Genomic DNA, 18535 nt, shown 5'->3' on the forward strand with positions numbered 1-18535 from the left:
TTACAGCGCTAGTTACCTACCTTCTGTAGATAGGCCTCCATTTAAATTGTCATTGGGGCTGGGGATGGAACAAATCCCTGACTTCCAAGTGAATCATTGTCATTGTTAAAAGAAATAATAATTGTGTGCGTTTTGTTAGTCCAGATGATGATGAAGAGGAGGAGGAAGCAGACCAGGAGGGCAAACGGAGTTCAGGTCCTCACGTTTACATTGGAGATGCACCATCTGTCACGGTCATTCCTAGGCTAATGCCACAGCCCGTGCAGGAGGAAGAGGAGGAGGAGGAGGAAGGGATGAGTGATTCGGACTCCGAGGGACCCATCCTGTATAAGGATGAGGAGGATGAAGAGGAAGATGAAAGCCATAACAGTAAGGTTTCACCGTTGGGAGGCAGCTTTATTCCTACACACACAACTGCACTTAGACAAGTCAAGAGCCAAACCAAAAGTCTGGTTGGTACAGTGTCCCAAAATGTTAGCCTCTTGGCTTCCTGACAAGCTACGTATCCACAGTGCGCGAAGCAATGCACGCTGGCAAACATAATCCCCACTGTACATACAAAACGATGGGGACTGTTACCACTCAAGAAAGAGTTCTTGGAGTCATCGTGACTCGTTCTCTGAAAACATCTGCCCGCTGTGCAGTGGTAGTCAAGAAAGCTAACAGAACGCTAGGAACTGTTAAGAAAGGATAGATAACAAGACAGAAAATATCATAATGCCACTATATAAATTTATGGTCCGCCCACACCTTGAATACTGTGTGCAGTTCTGGTTGCCCCTTCTCAAAAAAGGTACAGTTTGGAATTGGAAAAGGTACAGAAAAAGGCAACAAAAATGATTAAGGAAATGGAACGGCTCCTATGTGACAAGAGATTACAAAGACTGGGGCTGGCCATCTTAGAAAAGAGACAACTAAGGAGGGATATGGGGGGGAATATGATAGGGGTCTATAAAATCACCAGTGCTTTGGAGAAAGTGAACAGGGAAGTGGTGTTTAACCCTTCACTTAACACGAGAACCAGGGGTCACCCAGTGAAATTAATAGGCAGCAGGTATAAAACAAACAATCCTCTTCACACAACGCACAGTCAACCTATGGAACTTGTTGCCAGGGCATATTGTGAAGGCCAAAAGAATAACTGGATTTAAAAAAAAAACGTTAGATACGTTCATGGAAGATAGGTCCATTGATGGCTATTAACCAAGATGGTCAGAGATGCAACGCCATGCTCTGGCTGTCCCTAAGCCTCTGACTGCCAGAAGCTGGGACTGGACAACAGAGGATGTATCACTTGATGATTGCCCTGTTCTGTTCATTCCCTCGGAACACAGGATACTGGGCTAGATGGACCATTGGTCTGACCCAGTATGGCCGTTCTTGTGTTATGTTCCCGCTTCTCACACTTCCTCAAATACCTTAACTGCCAACCAGCCCGTGTATATCCCTGCCTGAGGGGGAAAATTCCAGCAGGAGATGCCACCAAAATAGGACCCACACACTCTTCCAGCTCCCTCTCACTAGCCAGGATGGCGTTACTCCTTTTACCATGCTGCAGGCTGTGCTATTACTTTAGTGACACTGAGCTCCTGCCAACAGGGGAGCTGTGGTACTTGACCATTGTGTGTGTGAGACGCCAGGCTGGCCTGTGGGTCTCACTCCTTTTTTACAGCTTGGGGGCACAGCTCTCTTTACTCATGCAAGGATCCCTTCTTCCCTTTCCCACAGGCGCTCTAGCTAACAAGGTCAAGAGGAAAGATACACTGGCCATGAAACTGGGCACCACGGCCACCCAGCAGGAGCTGGAGGAGAAGAATGCTTTCCCTCGGAAGAGCAAGGAGGAGTGGAATGAAATTCGGCAGCAGATTGGGACAGCACTGATCAGGTATAAAATGCAGAGGAACAGAAAAATCCTCTCAAATCTTTGGCAGAACTAAGGGTGAGCCAAGAAATCTGCTTGCCTGAAATGTGGCAACAAGGAGGCTTTTTCTCTGCTGCGTTGGGGCTGGGGTGCTAGGCTTGCGTGTCATTTCCCTCTGAAATAATGTAAAGACAAGCAGCTTACATGTCACACAGGACAGTTTCCATTGTTCGGGAGGGAAGCCATTTGAGCTGGAAGAGCCAACTCTTCCTACCCTGATTGCCTGTCAGATGTCTCATTTCCTGGATTGAAGTGTGCTGGTAAAAACAAAGTTTGAGGGGCCACATGGAGCTGTGATGTGAGCAACTTGACAGATGTAATTTGGAAAACAGGTGCAAGTGGCATGATCGTCTAGCTTGCTGTGAGTAGGCATTCTGTGCGTGGCGCTGGTACTGCACTTCCTGAAGGAAGTTAGAGGGTATAACTCCCTTTACCCCAGGGCTGAATTTGGCCTGGGGAGGAGCGGGAGTTCTGTGGCTGTGAACTAAAAGCAGGGCTGCAAAGTGTCTTGCCCTGGAGGGACACACCTGGAAGTCTTCTCGTGCTGCCCACAGCTGAGTTGGATTCCCTCACATCCAGTTGGGATTCCCCCGCAATGATGCTTCTGGCTGCTTCAGCCCTTGCTGTGCTGGCATTTCTAAGAACAGGAATTGCTGTACGATATCACAGTACCTGTCTGACAGCAGCCGATACCAAATGCTTCAGAGGTTTTTTGCTTCCACTCACTGCTCCCTTTCCACCTCCTCACCTCAGCCCCCGGCGAGAGAAAGGAGGCAGCCAGATACTTGACCAACCAAACTAGCCCACTTCAGTGGCTTCTCACCATCCTCCACTTCAGACTGCAGTTGTGCACTCATCACCAGCCTGGCCAGTGTGGGTATTCTGCTGCGTCCAGACAGCACGAGGGGGCAGGGGAGATAGGCCCCTGGTTACCAGTGCGCTAGGTGTGGGGTCAGCTTGTACCACCCAATTGTGCTCCCACTCCTTGGGGTGGAGAAGGAAGGACCAGTGACCTGTTTCCATGTGACAAATATTGCAGAGTGGCAGCTGTGCCCTGCATTATCTGACATCCTCACATGGGCTGTCTTCCTGCTCTGCTCCAGCCCTCCCATACGTGCAAGTTAACCTGTTTGAAGCACCCAGCAAATACAGGTGCATTAGAAGTTACACTGTGAGACCATTTACACCCAACTTCCTGACCAGCTTGTCCTGCCTGTGTTACGTACACCACTGCTGTCTGGCCCAGACAGCTCCCTGGGAGCAGGATCCACTTAGGCAAAGTTCAGTGTAGTGGATTCTGCTGTCTGGGTGAAAAGCTGTGTTAGTGGGTGGAGGGCGAGAGTTGTCTGGTTTGAGCAGTAATGAAAAAGGGGAGCAAGACAATTAAAGTGAGTATCATATTGACTCTATTCCCTGCTGCCTCCAAATGAGTGTTCGCGTCTGTGTCCCCTATAGGAATATGGCTGGGCAAGTGTAACGGTTTTTACCTCCTCTTGTTTAGGCGACTAAGTCAGAGACCAACAGCAGAAGAGCTGGAGCAAAGGAACATACTTCAGCGTGAGTAACAGCAGCTCTAAAGCTCCCAAACACTTACAAGTATTGCTGTTTTTTCCACCCTTCATTTAATCAGTTTCCTCTTAATGCTTCACTTTACTCCAGATGCACTGAGATGTCCTGGGCAAATTGGCTAAATACAGAAGGGCCTCTGCTTGGCACTGTGGTGACAGGGCAGTCTGTAGCCTGGCTAAATCACTGTATAAAAACAATTTCAGTAGATTTCCCAGTTACACTGTTACCCAGTAGAAATGGTTTGAATTATGATTAATAAATGGGACGCCATGAAATCCAGAAGCCTGCAATAGAAGGCCCTGCTTCTCAGCTGTAGCATCACGGGAGTGCAGGGGCAGAACGTCTGCCTTCAGCAGTTTTAGAGCAGAGTTTTGGGCCCGTTTACAAACTGTACTGAGGTTGGGTTAATACACTGTTCTGTATCCCTTCTGTGGGGCACCAGCAAACGCTGTCCTGTCTGAAGCTTCCTGGACAATAGTGTGAACACGCAAGTAATTTACACCTGAAGGATTGTGAAATAACACACACAATTTCTTCCCGTGAAGTTATTAAAGAAAAAGCGTTTTGCTTCGGTGTAAACATTCGACTGCAGTATGTGCCGCCCACAGATCACTGCATCATGCTATGGCAGAAAACACAGCAGATGACTACGGTCTGTCTAGCTTTGTTGCCCATGATGAATGCAATTAGAGTTAACGGTGTAAATGGTGAAAAGAGACGAGACTTAAATCAACTCTGGAAAATAAAATGTCAGCTTAGAGATGAATTTAAACAGAAATTTCCTTCTCTGTATTGCTCTTTAACCATTAGCATAACACAGGGGTTCTCAGAGTTTTGTACCGGTGACCCCTTTCACATAGCAAGCCTCTGTGTGCGACCGCCCCTTTTACATTAAAAACACATTTTTTTAATATATTTAACACCATTAGAAATGCTGGAGGCAAAGCGGGATTTGAGGTGGAGGCTGACAGCTCCCGACCTCCAGTTTGAGAACCCCTGGCATAACAGATTTAAGAGAGGGAAGTTTCAAATACCCATTTTAAAATGTGACTTAGGCCCATAGGAACCAAAGTTGCTCAGGCGTTTTAGAAAATTTTACCCAGAATCCTCTGCTAGCCCAGAGTGGGCTCTGGTTAGCTACTGAACCATCCTGAGGCAAGACCCATTCTGCCATGTCTGATTCAGACCCTAGTGCGCTCAGCACGCCTGCAGTTACTGCAGACAGACGGTAGGGGATGCAGATATTCCACTGATATGAAAAGCTGGTTTTCTGTGTTCAGCTCTTGACAGTGGTTTTCAACGAGTGGCGGTGACACTGGTTTAAATGAAACATTTTTTCCCCCCTTGCCAGAAAAAAATGAGGCTGACCGGCAGGCTGAGAAGCGGGAGATTAAACGCCGCCTCACCAGAAAGGTACTGCAGTGCTCCATGTGGTGGTTCCCGTCTCTCTGATCTTTTGTGGATGGTGGCGGTAGTAAGCACCTAAGAGAACATAGAGGGGTGGGGGAGTCACGAGACTGCTCTGTGGTTATCCTGAGCGCCCTCTGACTGTAACAAGCTGGGAATCGGTCTGGTCAGTCAAGGTATTCCTACTGCACCTATCACTCCAGTGTCGGAGTTCCATATTAAAACAGCAGTGGCCATGGTTTTCAAACTGGGTGGCCTGAAATCAAGTTCCTAAATAAATACCTAGGAGAAACTGACGGGAGTCGCAGCTGCTTAGCCATTGTCTTCAGTGGGATTTGTGCCCAGCACCTCTGGAAAAACAGGTCACTTCTATTTGGAACCTTAGACATGGATTTAGGAACCTAACTTTAGGCAGGCAGGTTCAAGAATTGTGGACTCCATTTCCAGAATGGGGTGTGGAATGGATACATGATCCCAGATTCTAATGCTGTCTCCCCCATATACCAACGGGATTAGCAGTTGATCCCAGACGCATGTAGCCCACAGGGACAGGGTTAAACTCGTCCCATACTTGTGGCTGGGAGGGAATTTTTACAGAGCATATTGATATGGAACTTGAGGGAATGTTGCCATTCCCTGGGGCAGTAGGGGGGAATTACACATTAGAATCAGGTTAGGGGTGTATCCCACACAGTCAATTTCCCGCAATTGCTGTATCAAGGTCTCCCTTCCATCTGTTCCTGTAGCTCTCATTTGAAATGCCATCCTGGCCCTGTGCGCGTTTTACACTATAAAATCCTACCATAGACTCACGTCACTGATGAGGCAATTATTAACTCTTCATTAAGGACCATACTGGGGTGCTTTGTTGCATCACACATCACAAGCAATGATCTGTGGCTAGTGATCTCTCTCTTATATGCACCATAAAGATCAAATGGTGGGGTCTTTGGCCAGAATTCACACTGGTGACAAGTACGGCTGAAGCTGACTTGTCTTCTGTTGCTTTCAGCTTAGTCAAAGGCCTACAGTGGCTGAACTGCAAGCTAGGAAGATCCTGAGATTTCATGAATATGTGGAAGTGACAGATGCTCAGGACTATGACCGGAGAGCAGATAAGCCGTGGACAAAACTCACACCTGCTGACAAGGTAATGGGGAGAACACAATTCCCAACCCTCGGAGCCCCAGGTTGGATACCCCACACTCAGGGATGTGAGCAAAGTAAACTTGCTCTTCTTCCTTTTGCTTCAACTCTTCCATGTGGTGGGACCCCGGTCTCCTTCCCCAATCCTGAATGACTCGTCCCACCTCCCTAGCCCCATTCTGTTGAGCACCCACCTGCTGCCAGCAGGCCAACAGTTTCCTGTTCTCTACACACACGGCCCGTTTGGGCTCCATGCAGCTTTCTCCTCATTCCCAGCCCAACCTTCCTCTTTTTGCTCTGGCCTCTGATCTGAAGGAGTGGACAGGAGCCAATAGCAGAAGACCCAAGTAAGAGGGGGATGTTCTTGGCAGGCTGAGGCTGGCCTGATCAGGATCGCTGCAGGAAAGTCTCAGTCCAGTTCCATGCACCATCATCCCTTAGGAACAGGGCAGGCCTCGGTATCAAGCATCTGGGGATTAGCCAGTATTTTTGGGTTAACCTGAGTCTGGAGTGGGGTTGCTGAAGAAGAAATGGGGGAGCTGCTGAGTTTGATCTCCAGTACCTCACTTGGGTTACAGCTATCTGCAAGCTCCCTCTTCAACGACGAGGAAATGGAGGCTGTGGGTAGTCCTGTGCATTTCAAAACTACATGTGCCCTTCATTTTGTTTGTTAAAAGTAATTGAGATGGTGCATACCAGCCACAAGCAGATTTGTACATGCAGCACGTTCTGGGTCTATGTCAATCGTCGGTGGGGGGAAATAAACAGTGCAGGTGAGCTGAAAGGATTTATTTCCCCCTCCATGCAGGCTGCCATCCGAAAGGAACTGAATGAGTTTAAAAGCTCTGAAATGCAAGTCCATGAAGACAGCAAACACTTCACACGGTGAGTGAGACAAGACCCTAGGCCTCCATCCAGGCCATAGCTGCTTCTGGTCTTGCTCATAAAGCTGTGCTCTGAGCCTCTTAGTCCAAGAGCAGGTCTGAGCTTTAATATTGAGTAATGAGCTTTAATCCCATCTGGGAGAAATAACCAGAGGCAGTTTCACAGACATTTATCTTCATTTTCTCCATTGTGGGGGAGCTTCTTGGGTGCACTTGTCTGTAAATGGTGGGCCTGGAAACTGGGTAATGGATTATTGAGCCTTTCACCTGTACATTGTGGGTTCAAATCCCAGTAAATCAATAGTGAGCAAAAGCTGATGCACCACTTACCGGCTGTTAACTAGTATGTGAAACAAGTAGCCAGGTGCCCATGTTACAGAAAACACCATCACAATTCCCTCCCACTCGCTCCCCAGTCTCTGCATAGAAGTGAATGGAGAATGAAAAGCTAGAGCTGGGAGTGTGTTGGTTTGGCAGTGCAGGAGAAGTTCTTTCTCAGTCCCCACTGGGGTGGATTGGCGTGCAGGGACGTGAAGTGCCTCTAAAATTATCACTGAGAGCCCAGTGATTTCACACCGTCAGTGCAGGGACCAATGTATTAAAGACAGCCTGATATTTTAACATCCATAACATTTCCTTACAATTTACCCAAATTCTAGGTGTGACACTGGTTTTACTCTTCTATTTTAGGTTCCATCGGCCATGATCCTCCAAAAGAGGGAGTGAGAGAGACCAGAGGAGAGAGAATTGAAAGCGCATGCTATTTCCATCTCCCGGGCAATATAGTGGGAGAGAACCTTGGGGCTCATCCAAGCTTTGCCTTGAAAACATACCCAGAAAAGGGCTCTGAGCTGGGGCGCAGGGGGATCCTATCTGAATGTAGCATTTCACTGGAACAAACGCATCTCGAGTGCCATCAGGCTGGAACTGAACACTATACCTCGCATGATACAGCAATACTCCCCATGGCATCCAGGCACCTCGGCTTACCTTTCTGGGGACCACACTGTTAACTGAGCTCTTCCACCACTCCCCCAGCTCTGTTTATTGTTCCCGCGGGATGAGCCCTGTTCTCCACTGTAAATAGTCCTCACAAACTGGTTGGAACTTTTTGGTTTTCCCTTTTTGGTAAAGGGGAAAAAAATAATCTAAGCTCTGATGTTCCAGAGAGCTGGGAAGCATGTGTGTATATTTGCTGTGTACAAAGGAAACCTTTTTTTAAAATGCTGTCCTGGCAGGAAACTGACATGTGACTTTTTTTGGTTTTGCTTGCTTCTTTTTAATGTACTTAATATTCTGAATCACTACTGACCAATGGTATGTTGCGCTGGAAGGGAAATGTATAGAACTTAACAACATATGCTGCATCTTGTAAATTTAATTTTTTATTTTACAAAAACCAAACCCACGAACCTGCTTCTGTGCTAACAGCCTTTGTCTTGAGACAATTAAGTCTTGTTTTAACAGGAGCTACAGACACAGGAAACAATGGTTGCCTTTTAAAGTTTTGTTTTTAATTTCAGGAAGTTGTGGCATGTAATAAGTTTTCTTTGATTGTGGCTTCCTCTATTTTCTTTTTTTACTCTCCCAAATCAGGGTGAAACTTGCCTTTTCCTATTCTCATAGCGAAACCTACTGGAAATTCTGAGAATTACACTGTGGAGGGGAAGAGGTTTTTAAAAGTGACCTTAAAACCAGTCAGTCTTCTGAGAATGTTCTCTTATCAGTTCTTACTGAATGTTTATAATGCTGACATAAGCTACTGCTGTAGTGATGTTCCCAGCACTTGTCCAGTGGGGGTGAAGTAACACTTGGAATGAGGCGGGGGAGATGTTACTCAAGAATATGGGGGATTTGGGATTTTACAGGGGGGGTGGAGGGTTCTGTATTGTTGGATCACTGGCGTATTTTGTTCATTGCTTATTCACTCTCTTTGCTGGAGGTCACTGTCAGCTTGTGCTGACTAGCAGTCGGCATTGGCATGCTAGTGGTCTGCTCTCATGAATCCTATGTATGCCTGCCTAGTGCGGACGCCTTTTCATGTTCTTGGTACTGCCCTTCTTCCATGATGTGCCAAGTATCTGCTGGGCCAGTCCTACAGGGTGTAATGTGGCACCCTCATCTGCTGCCTTCACACCCCGGGAGATCCAGTTAATCCTTGTTTCATCTCAGTCATCACACTCTTAGTGCAAGGAGTCACTGGGGATAATTTCTTGTTTCTTCAGGGTTCCCTCACAAAAACAATGATTCACAAGCAAGAAGCAAAGATTGACGTTTCCTTTATAGAAAACAATATGGAACTGGTGCACAAAATCTCTCTAGACTAAATGATTGCATTGTATATCTGTCTTCCTGTTGACAAATTTTAATTATTAAATAAAAGTATTTTAGGACTTTTTTGTAAACAAAACAACTTATCTTTCATTTTGTGCCACTAGCAGGAAGGTGAGAAATAATGGGGACCACTTCAAATCCCAGCCAAGGCAACACAGCCTTTATCCTCTTGAGGAGGAGCTGTTAAGTTCTGAATGGTTTTATTCTTTGCAGGTCTGTCAGATGAGACCATGACTAAGGTCCTGTCCATCTTAGACTGAAGATCCTCAGGATGTTTTTTGTAAGGACAAGGAATGTTGTTGTCCTGGTGCCTCTGACCAAAATTTCCTCTCACCTGCATTGTACAGCAGATCATGTGCTAGCTGGCTGCTGCCCTCCACCCTCAAGAGCAGAGATCTCAAACTCAAATGACCACAAGGGCCACATGAGGTCTAGTGCATTGGCTGCATCACTGACACCCCCAGCCTCATTGCCTCCAGCCCTGCCCACACTCCACCCCTTCTATGAGGCCCTGCCCCTGCACCACCTCTTCCCACCCCTTTCCTGTCACCAAGGGGTGCAGGGTGTGGCAGGGGCTCAGGGCAGGGAGTTGAGGTGCAGGGTGCAGCAGGGGGCTCAGGGCAGGGAGTTGGTGTGTGGGGTGCAAGAGGGGTGAGGGGTGTGGCTGGGGTCTCATGGCAGGGAGTTGGGTGCAGGAGGGGTGTGGGGTGCGACGGGCTCAGGGCAGGGAGTTGGGTGCAGGGTGTGAGCTCCGGCCTGGTGCCACTTACCTAGAGCAGCTCCAGGGTGGCAGAGGCGCGCATCGGGGCCAGAGCAGGCTCCTGGCCCCGCGCTGCTCCAGGAAGCAGCCGGAACCATGGCCCCTGGGGTTGCGGAGGTGGACACAGGGCTCCACTGCTGCTGCTCCTCCAGCTACCTCTCACGAAGCTCCCATTGGCCGCAGTTCCCTGTTCCTGGCCCATGGGAGTTGCTGGCGGGGGGGTACCTTGAAGCAAGGCAAGGCAAGAGCCCTCTGCCTCCTGCCCCCTACCCCTCCGGCCCGAAGCGATGTGCTGCCAGCTGCCTAAGGGAGCGGCGCGGGGCTTGCGGCGCCACAGGGGGCAATCCCATGGGCTGCATTCGGCAGTCGCCAGGCTTGGTGATACTCACAAACATGCAAATTTCACTTTTCACAGCATTATTTTTATTCTCCAGTCCACACAAAAAGGAACCCCCCCCCACACACACACACTAATTGCAGTGATTTGGCTGGGCACAGGTGCATGTTTGTCCTAAAGTTAATTTATTTGAGGGAAAAGTCTCTGGGGCCACCAGCAAGAGTTGGTGGTCATACATGGAGGCCACCTAGGGTGACCAGATGGCCCGGTTGCATAGGGACAGTCCTGACTGGGGTTTTGTTTTAATATGTAGGCTGCTATTACCCCCCTACCCCCACCCCTGATTTTTCCCACGTGCTGTCTGGTCACCCAAGGCCACCTACAGGTTTATTGCAGGAGCCCCTGGCTGAGGCAAAGGGTGACACCCCCTCCCACCCCCCCCGTGTAGTCCTGCCTTCCACTGCCCCTCCCCCCGCTGGCCTCGGGCAGGGAGAGGGCGCCCCTGCAGGGGGCGCTGCCTGCGTCTGCCGCCTACCGCCCTGGGATTTACGCATGCGCTTCAGGGAGCCAACGCCCCCGACCGGATCGCTATAGCGCAGCGCACGCGCCGCAGGCTGCCGCTCACCTGCGCTGGGCCCGCCCCGAGCGACGCAAGCCCCCTCCGTTTCCGGCTTACCGCTGCAGCGCATGCGCTCTGGACCAGCTCTTCCCGTCGTGCCCCGGGCGCTATAAATTCTCGTTGCCCCGCTTTCTTCGCTCTTTTCCCTCAGAGCGAGGTGGGTACCGTACCGGAGGGGAGTGGGTGGGGTAGTGGTGCGCGTGCGTGAGTCGTGTGCCTTGCAGGAGGGAGAGAAGGGGATGGCGGCCCAGCGGGGTCAGGATTCCTTTCCCGCCCCCGGCGAAGGGGAGGCCGGGCTTGGGCCCAGGGGGTTCGGGCTGCTCGTGGACGGCGGCCGGCGGGGATCGTGATTGTTCGCGGGCCCGCTTCGCTGATGGGGGCGGGCGGGGGACTGGCGCCTGCAGGGGCCTTGGGACAGCCCCGCATGCAGCGCAGGAGCCCCGGGCCCTGGGGGGCGGCAAGGCTGGAGCCTGGGGCTCGGCCCGGCCCGGGGGCCTTTCGCAGGGGGAGGGGGAGGCCGCGCGCTGTGCCGGGGGCGTGGGGGAGCTCCACTGGCTCGGTGCTCACCGGTTATTTCCTCCTCCTCTTCCAGCAGCTTCGCAGGCAGCGCGCTCCTGGCCCACGAGGTGAGGACTCGTCTCCCTTATAACTTCCTGTGTGTCCGTAGAGGTCCCCCTCCCCTCCCCAGCATTGCTGTCCTGCACCTTGGGCTGGGTCTGCATGGGAGCGCGGGTTCCCCACAATAGCATGGGATCCTGGAGCTGTAGCAGGCTCAGCGAGGGTAGCGAAGTTTAACTAAATCTGGACCGCCCCTGTTAGAAAGCGATAGGTGGTGAAACTACTTTCTCACAATAGAAGAGCACTCTGTTGTTTGTCTGCAGGATCAGGCTTTTGGGGGAGCATGGAGTGGTATATTTGAAATCTTGTGTCAGCAACAGTGTTCTCAGTTTAGTTGGTGTCGGTTCTGCTCTGAGCAGGGGGTTGGACTAGATGACCTCCTGAGGTCCCTTCCAACCGTGATATTCTATGATTCAATGCATATATGATTTTGTATGATAATTGAAATTTAGAAGCTATATAGTAGTCCCTTCTTTTTCAGTGACTGACGATAGGTGTTTATTTTGATCCATACAAATTTCCACTGAATTCTAGCTCACCTACATCATCCCATTTTTTTGGGCGACCGCATTCAGTCAAGGTTAGCATCTGGGAGGTTAAGGGGGTGACTGGTTCAATTGTGTATGGACTAGATTATGTTATTTCCATCCAACGTGGGCATCCGGAGAAGTTGCTCTCTCTTGGCTCTGCCCGTGTGGCGTACGGGAGCGTAGGCCTTCGGGCTCTATGACGTATAATCCCATTCCACGACGTTGAAGAATAAGCTTGGGCCTCTGGTCTGCAGCCTGCATATTCCTACTGCTTCTCTGAGTCTTCGGACTATGACTGAGGAGATAAACCATGCAGGAGACATTACATTACCTAGATGGCTTCTTCACTCTGGGAAGCCATGTTTTGCAATCCCATCAAACTGCATTAGGCAGACTGAGCAGGGTTTCACTGAGTTCTAACATGTTGTTTGCTTCTATTTCAGCAGCTTGGCAAGCAGCGCATGCCTGCCCACAAGGTGAGAACTTGTATCTCTTATAACTTGCTGTGTGTTCATAAAGGTCCCCTTCCACTCCGTAGCATTGTTGTCTTGCACACTTGGGCTGGGTCTGCGTGGGAGCGCGGTTTCCCCATAGTAGAATGGGATCCTGGAGCTGTAGCAGGCTCAGCAAGGATAGTGAAGTTTAACTAAATCTGGACCGCCCCTGTTAGAAAGCGATAGGTGGTGAAACTACTTTCTCACAATAGAAGAGCACTCTGTTGTTTGTCTGCAGGATCAGGCTTTTGGGGGAGCATGGAGTGGTATATTTGAAATCTTGTGTCAGCAACAGTGTTCTCAGTTTAGTTGGTGTCGGTTCTGCTCTGAGCAGGGGGTTGGACTAGATGACCTCCTGAGGTCCCTTCCAACCCTGATATTCTATAATTCAATGCATATATGATTTTGTATAATAATTGAAATTTAGAAGCTATATAGTAGTCCCTTCTTTTTCAGTGACTGACGATAGGTGTTTATTTTGATCCATACAAATTTCCACTGAATTCTAGCTCACCTACATCATCCCATTTTTTTGGGCGACTGCATTCAGTCAAGGTTAGCATCTGGGAGGTTAAGGGGGTTCAATTGTGTATGGACTAGATTATGTTATTTCCATCCAACGTGGGCATCCGGAGAAGTTGCTCTCTCTTGGCTCTGCCCGTGTGGCGTACGGGAGCGTAGGCCTTCGGGCTCTATGATGTATAATCCCATTCCATGACGTTGAAGAATAAGCTTGGGCCTCTGGTCTGCAGCCTGCATATTCCTACTGCTTCTCTGAGTCTTCGGACTATGACTGAGGAGATAAACCATGCAGGAGACATTACATTACCTAGATGGCTTCTTCACTCTGGGAAGCCATGTTTTGCAATCCCATCAAACTGCATTAGGCAGACTGAGCAGGGATTCACTCAGTTGTTCTAACATGTTGTTTGCTTCTATTTCAGCAGCTTGGCAAGCAGCGCATGCCTGCCCACAAGGTGAGAACTTGTATCACTTATAACTTACTGTGTGTTCATAAAGGTCCCCTTCCACTCCGTAGCATTGTTGTCTTGCACGCTTGGGCTGGGTCTGCATGAGAGCGCAGTTTACCCAAAATAACATGGAATCCTGGAGATGTAGAAGGCTGAGCGAGGATAACAAAGTTCAACTTGCTTATAACTAAAAGTGATGATCCTACTTTCTCACCACAAAGGAGTATTCTGTTGTGTGTCTGCAGGATCAGACTTGGGGGAGCATGGAGTGGTATATTTGAAATCTTGTGTCAACAGCAGTGTTCCCAGTGCATATATGGTTTTGTATAATTGAAATCTAGAAGCTATATTGTAGTCCCTTTGCCTTTTTTGTGGCTGACTATAGATGTTTGTTCTGGTCCATAATAATTTCCATTTTGATATAGACCAAATATGAATTCTAGTTTACCTACATCACCCCATTTCAGTGTTTATAAAACAGCCTTTATGTGGTCCATTTGGTCAAAGGTCTGTCTAGTAACTGATGCACTGCGCGTTTGGGGCCACTGCATTGAGGGGGGGGTTGGAATTCAGTAAAGTTTAGCATCTGGGAAGCTAAATGGGTGAGTAGTTCACCTGTGTATGGACTAGTGTAAAACAGTGCTAGAGTGCATTATTTCAATCCAACGTGGGTATCCGGAGAAGTTGCTCTCTCTTGGCTCTGCCCGTGTGGCGTACGGGAGCGTAGGCCTTCGGGCTCCATGACGTATAGTCCCATTCCACGACGTTGGAGATCAAGCCGGGCCTCTGGTCTGCAGCCTGCATATTCCTACTGCTTCTCTGAGTCTTTGGACTGTGACTGAGGAGATAAACCATGCAGGAGACATTGCATCAATTAGATAGCTTCTTTATTGCCAGGCTTGTAGATATGAGTGTTAAAACACATTTCAGTGAGCTGTAAGGAAATATGATGTTATAGGGATGAATCATCAACTCATCTGCCAACTTTGTTTTCTTCTAGCTTCAGATGCTATGTTGCATCAGTTGAAAAGGTGAGTGTAGTGTGTACTGTCCACTACTTGTTCATAGATATGTAGATTTTCTTGTAGTTTTCAGCTATCAAGAGCTGTATGGAATCAGATGTAAAATATCTTAGTTCAGCATAAAAGTTTAATTTCTCTGGATAGCTACAGTGACATGACTCTGTTTAGCCACCAGAAGGTTAGCCTTCAAGACTTGTAGCTTCTAAGGCATTTGGGATAGACTGGACCTGAACTTGTGTAACCATGGTGTGGTCCTCAAATGTAGATTATAACTTGCTATGAGGAAATTGAAACTAGAAGAAACTAGCCTTGCTGAAAAGCATGAGAATCTGGGGCTTGCATAAATCACTGCTGCGGGGCTTTGATTGCACACTAGAATATATATGCTCAGTTTGTTCCCATGCTGTTTAAATTAATTGAGGATGAATTAAGGTGACCTAAAAAATAATCTCTCATTTTTGAGACTTTGTCTTCCCTACTGGAAGTTATAGGAGATTGAGGCTGGCTAGTTTGCGTAGTGCAGCGGAGCAATAGAAGACAGGAATCCTGAAGCAGAGAGGATCTTGACACCTATGAAGTAGTCTCCCATAGCTGTGGGGTTGGGGGTCATAATTCAATCTGCTTATCATGGCAAAGTGAGAGGGAGTGGCATCCCTACAATACAGCTGTAACTTTTTGGAAATCATTGATACTTCCATGTTTGCGTTTTTATCAAGATTTGTAGTTATTTTTTAATTCAACTTAGCTATGTTCTCTGTGAAAAATCAACATTAGCCTGATACTACTGAAGGGAAGGAGTGAGGGGGAAATAAGGCAGGTCTCTTGATTAGTCATAGGCTTTAACCATGACCCTGTCCTGTCTCTGACTAACACTGTGATATTTTGTTTAAAATACCTAGGAAAATCCAGTAAAACAAAACCACTGACCCCTAGCTTTATTCTTTCTCCAGGTAAAATGAAGAAGCGGCTGGATAACACTGCTCTACAGCCAAAATGCTTCTGAAATAAATGTAGTCCAACTTTACTAATTCTGGGTCACTGAGAATGAAAATGATGCTTAAAATTGTTGATTGGCTTTAGTTTTCAAGATATGCTATTAGGTCAGTATATACGACCCTTGACTTGGGAATGGCGGAGGATAAGTGAGTTATAAAGGGAAGGGATCTCAATTTAAACCAGAAATGACTAAAATACATCTTTGACTGGATCTATGAGTAAATCTATGACTGGGTTTGGACAGTACTTGCTTTTCAGGCAAAACAGTGATGCAATCTGAAGCTGGTATTGCATCATACATGATATGAATTGCATCATGTTATTCCTAGAAGTCATGGATGATGCAATCATAACGAAGCTTACATCACTCTGCTGAACAAATTGCCCTATATCAGCTCTAGAAATCATACAGTGTCCTGCTCTCTTATTTGTCAGTGTTTGATTTTGCAAAGGGACACATTTCTGTTTAGCCAAAGTGAGCAGAGATGCTTCGTACTTGTGTGAACAGTGCAGATAACTTCTGCTATGTTTGTGGCGAAGTGACTTTTGCATCACAAAAGCGCAGTATAACCACTATGGTTAAGAAAGCCTATCACCTTTATTTTGGCTGCAAAATTGGAGATCAGGACAAGAGGTGGGCCCCACACATATGCTGCAACACTTGTGCAACAAATCTTCGCCAGTGGTTGAACAGGAAAAGGAAATCTATGCCTTTTGCAGTGCCAATGATTTGGAGAGAGCCAACAGATCATACCAGCAATTGTTACTTCTGCATGGTGCCTCCAGTTGGGAAAGGTGTGTCAAAGAAAAAAAAGTGGACTGTGCATTATCCAAACATTCCATCAGCTATACGCCCAGTACCCCACGGAGAAGGACTGCCGGTTCCTGATGCACCAGAATCATTCTCACTTGAGTCAGATGAGGAAGAGGATGAAACTTCTGGTCCTGAACCATCAGTGTCACAGGACCCACATTTTCTCCCATCCTCCTCTGAACCATACCTCATAACACAAGGTGAACTGAATGACCTTGTCAGGGATTTGGAACTACCCAAGAGTAAGGCAGAGCTGTTGGGCTCCAGACTACAGCAGTGGAATCTCCTGGCAGGTGATGTTAGGGTTTCCATGGTTCGTGACCTTCAAAAGGATCTTGTCCCATTCTTATAACAGGGTTCACTCTTTCAGGTTCTATATTTGAGTTCTCTTTTGGATCCATTTTTCAGCAGGATCCCTACATTTCCTCTTCACATTCCTGCCCTGGTCTCCTGTTTTTTTGAGTGGATAGTATCTTTTATTCCCTTTTCTGTTTCAGTTGTAATTTCTCAATCTATTAAATGAAATCTGAGTTTAATACAAAGTATGTTAAGCCCTAAATTTAAAATAATGTCAAACATTTTAATAAATATACTGAATCCATAAGTTTCTATCAAAAACTTTTAAAGGCTGCTTTCCTATGTAAAGAAAGGAACGGGAAAACCTTGCTTCTGAGGTCAAACTTTATAGATATGGCACAATAGGTTGTGTACTGTATTAAGGACTTGTTTTAGTTAATAAAAACTAAAATGTACATGCTGTTTTGTGTTTAAAATTTCAGTTACCATTTAACGCAGTTTGACACAAATCTTGTATACTTAATTAGTAAATAAGTAATTAATATCACCCACCATTTGCTGTACTAAAAACGGACTATAAATTACTAAAAATTTGAAAATATTAAACTATATAATTGCTTAAATACATGTTTACTTATAGCGTACTATTCTAGTTAATGAGAATGATGTACCAAATCTGGTGTAAAGGCTTTTCTGTTTAGTTTGAAAACATGTTTTAATGGTTATATCAACTTTCTTTAGAAAATAACTGAAATACAAATGGAAAGATTGATTAAAATCAGTCATTTAAACAGGCTTTCCACTGGGTGATTTAAATCATGCTTTAAATTGCCTTTGTTTAAATCAGTCCACCCTGCCACAGATACCAGTGGGATCTACATGTGGGGGTGGCATTAGTGGTGGAAATTGATCTACAGAGGACTCAAATGTGTGTAAAATTTCATCTCACCACATTCTGTAACCTGTTCTCACTACATTTTCCAAAACTACTACTCGTCGTGAGTCACATGTCTTATTTTTGTCAGTGTAGACTTAACCCAGGTTTGCCTAGTCTAGGATTATTATGGTGTGGTGTTTATAACATGTTGGCTAACACAGTGGTTCTCAACCAGGGATCTGTACCTCCTGGGGGCCGTGAGCAGGTTTCAAAAGGGCTAGAGTTACTCATTGGGATGGGACCGAGGGCAGAAAGCTGAAGCCTTGCTGCATGGGGCTGAAGCCAAAGCCTGAGCAACATAGCTTTGTTGGGGTCCCAGGCAATTGCCCTGCTTGCTACCCCTTAATGCTTGCCCTGGCTCTTTTGTGCAGAAAGCCAGTTGCGGCACAGCTGTTCCGTGGAGTTTTTATACCATTTTGTGGGGGCCTCAGAAAGAAAAAGGTTGAGAATCCCTGGGATAACACATTCTAAAAGTTCCATTGACTGTATTACCTAAATCTGTTGAATTGCTAATTACATCCTAGGCTTTAATTCAGCTTAGTACATGCCTTTTAGATGTGTGGCAGTGCTGCAGAGTGGGCCTTGTTTGTGCAGTTTAATGTACTTGCCCCTATCCTATATCATTTGAAAGCTTATATTTAGATGAGGAACTGTCATAGAGTCAGAATATCAGAGTTGGAAGGGACCTCAGGAGGTCATCTAGTCCCAACCCCCTGCTCAAAGCAGGACCAATCCCCCAGTGGTGCTGTTAGCCTGTAGGTGAGGCGAAACAGTGGTACCTTAATGAGTCATTTTTGAGACAAGGTAGATGAGAGAATCTTTTCTTGGTGCAACTTCTGCATGGTGAAACAGACCAGCTTTTGAGCTCTTTGTCTTGAA

The 18535-nt window shown here is 47.1% G+C and overlaps 2 protein-coding genes and 3 non-coding genes across 18 annotated transcripts in view; all 5 read left to right on the plus strand.

Moving 5' to 3' along the window:
• Window positions 1–9229, plus strand: part of PHACTR4 (phosphatase and actin regulator 4) — a 96657-nt gene extending 87428 nt beyond the window's left edge. For all 5 annotated transcript variants that reach the window (XM_050932016.1, XM_050932015.1, XM_050932017.1 and 2 more), the window contains 7 exons: window positions 140–369; window positions 1729–1885; window positions 3423–3478; window positions 4842–4903; window positions 5910–6047; window positions 6852–6928; window positions 7618–9229. In XM_050932016.1, the coding sequence (XP_050787973.1) occupies window positions 140–369; window positions 1729–1885; window positions 3423–3478; window positions 4842–4903; window positions 5910–6047; window positions 6852–6928; window positions 7618–7633 (736 nt within the window). In that variant the 3' untranslated portion in view covers window positions 7634–9229. The remainder of the gene's footprint in view (window positions 1–139; window positions 370–1728; window positions 1886–3422; window positions 3479–4841; window positions 4904–5909; window positions 6048–6851; window positions 6929–7617) is intronic.
• A 2259-nt stretch (window positions 9230–11488) lies between these two features.
• Window positions 11489–18535, plus strand: part of RCC1 (regulator of chromosome condensation 1) — a 29619-nt gene continuing 22572 nt past the window's right edge. The window contains exons 1-4 of one of the 10 annotated variants that reach the window (XM_050932042.1): window positions 11489–11603; window positions 12569–12601; window positions 13564–13596; window positions 14591–14621. The gene's annotated coding sequence lies outside the window, so the exon portion shown is untranslated. Of the gene's footprint in view, window positions 11604–12568; window positions 12602–13563; window positions 13597–14590; window positions 14622–15562; window positions 15637–18535 lie in introns of those variants that run through there. The other 9 variants (XM_050932043.1, XM_050932044.1, XM_050932045.1 and 6 more) reach the window with 9 other exon arrangements.
• LOC127039315 (small nucleolar RNA SNORA73 family) lies at window positions 12244–12450 on the plus strand. Its single transcript, XR_007770946.1, has one exon. It is a non-coding gene; the product is annotated as a small nucleolar RNA SNORA73 family (small nucleolar RNA).
• LOC127039316 (small nucleolar RNA SNORA73 family) lies at window positions 13236–13442 on the plus strand. Its single transcript, XR_007770947.1, has one exon. It is a non-coding gene; the product is annotated as a small nucleolar RNA SNORA73 family (small nucleolar RNA).
• LOC127039314 (small nucleolar RNA SNORA73 family) lies at window positions 14253–14458 on the plus strand. Its single transcript, XR_007770944.1, has one exon. It is a non-coding gene; the product is annotated as a small nucleolar RNA SNORA73 family (small nucleolar RNA).

This window comes from Gopherus flavomarginatus, chromosome 22, assembly GCF_025201925.1.
Source record: "Gopherus flavomarginatus isolate rGopFla2 chromosome 22, rGopFla2.mat.asm, whole genome shotgun sequence".
Classification (NCBI taxonomy): domain Eukaryota; kingdom Metazoa; phylum Chordata; order Testudines; family Testudinidae; genus Gopherus; species Gopherus flavomarginatus.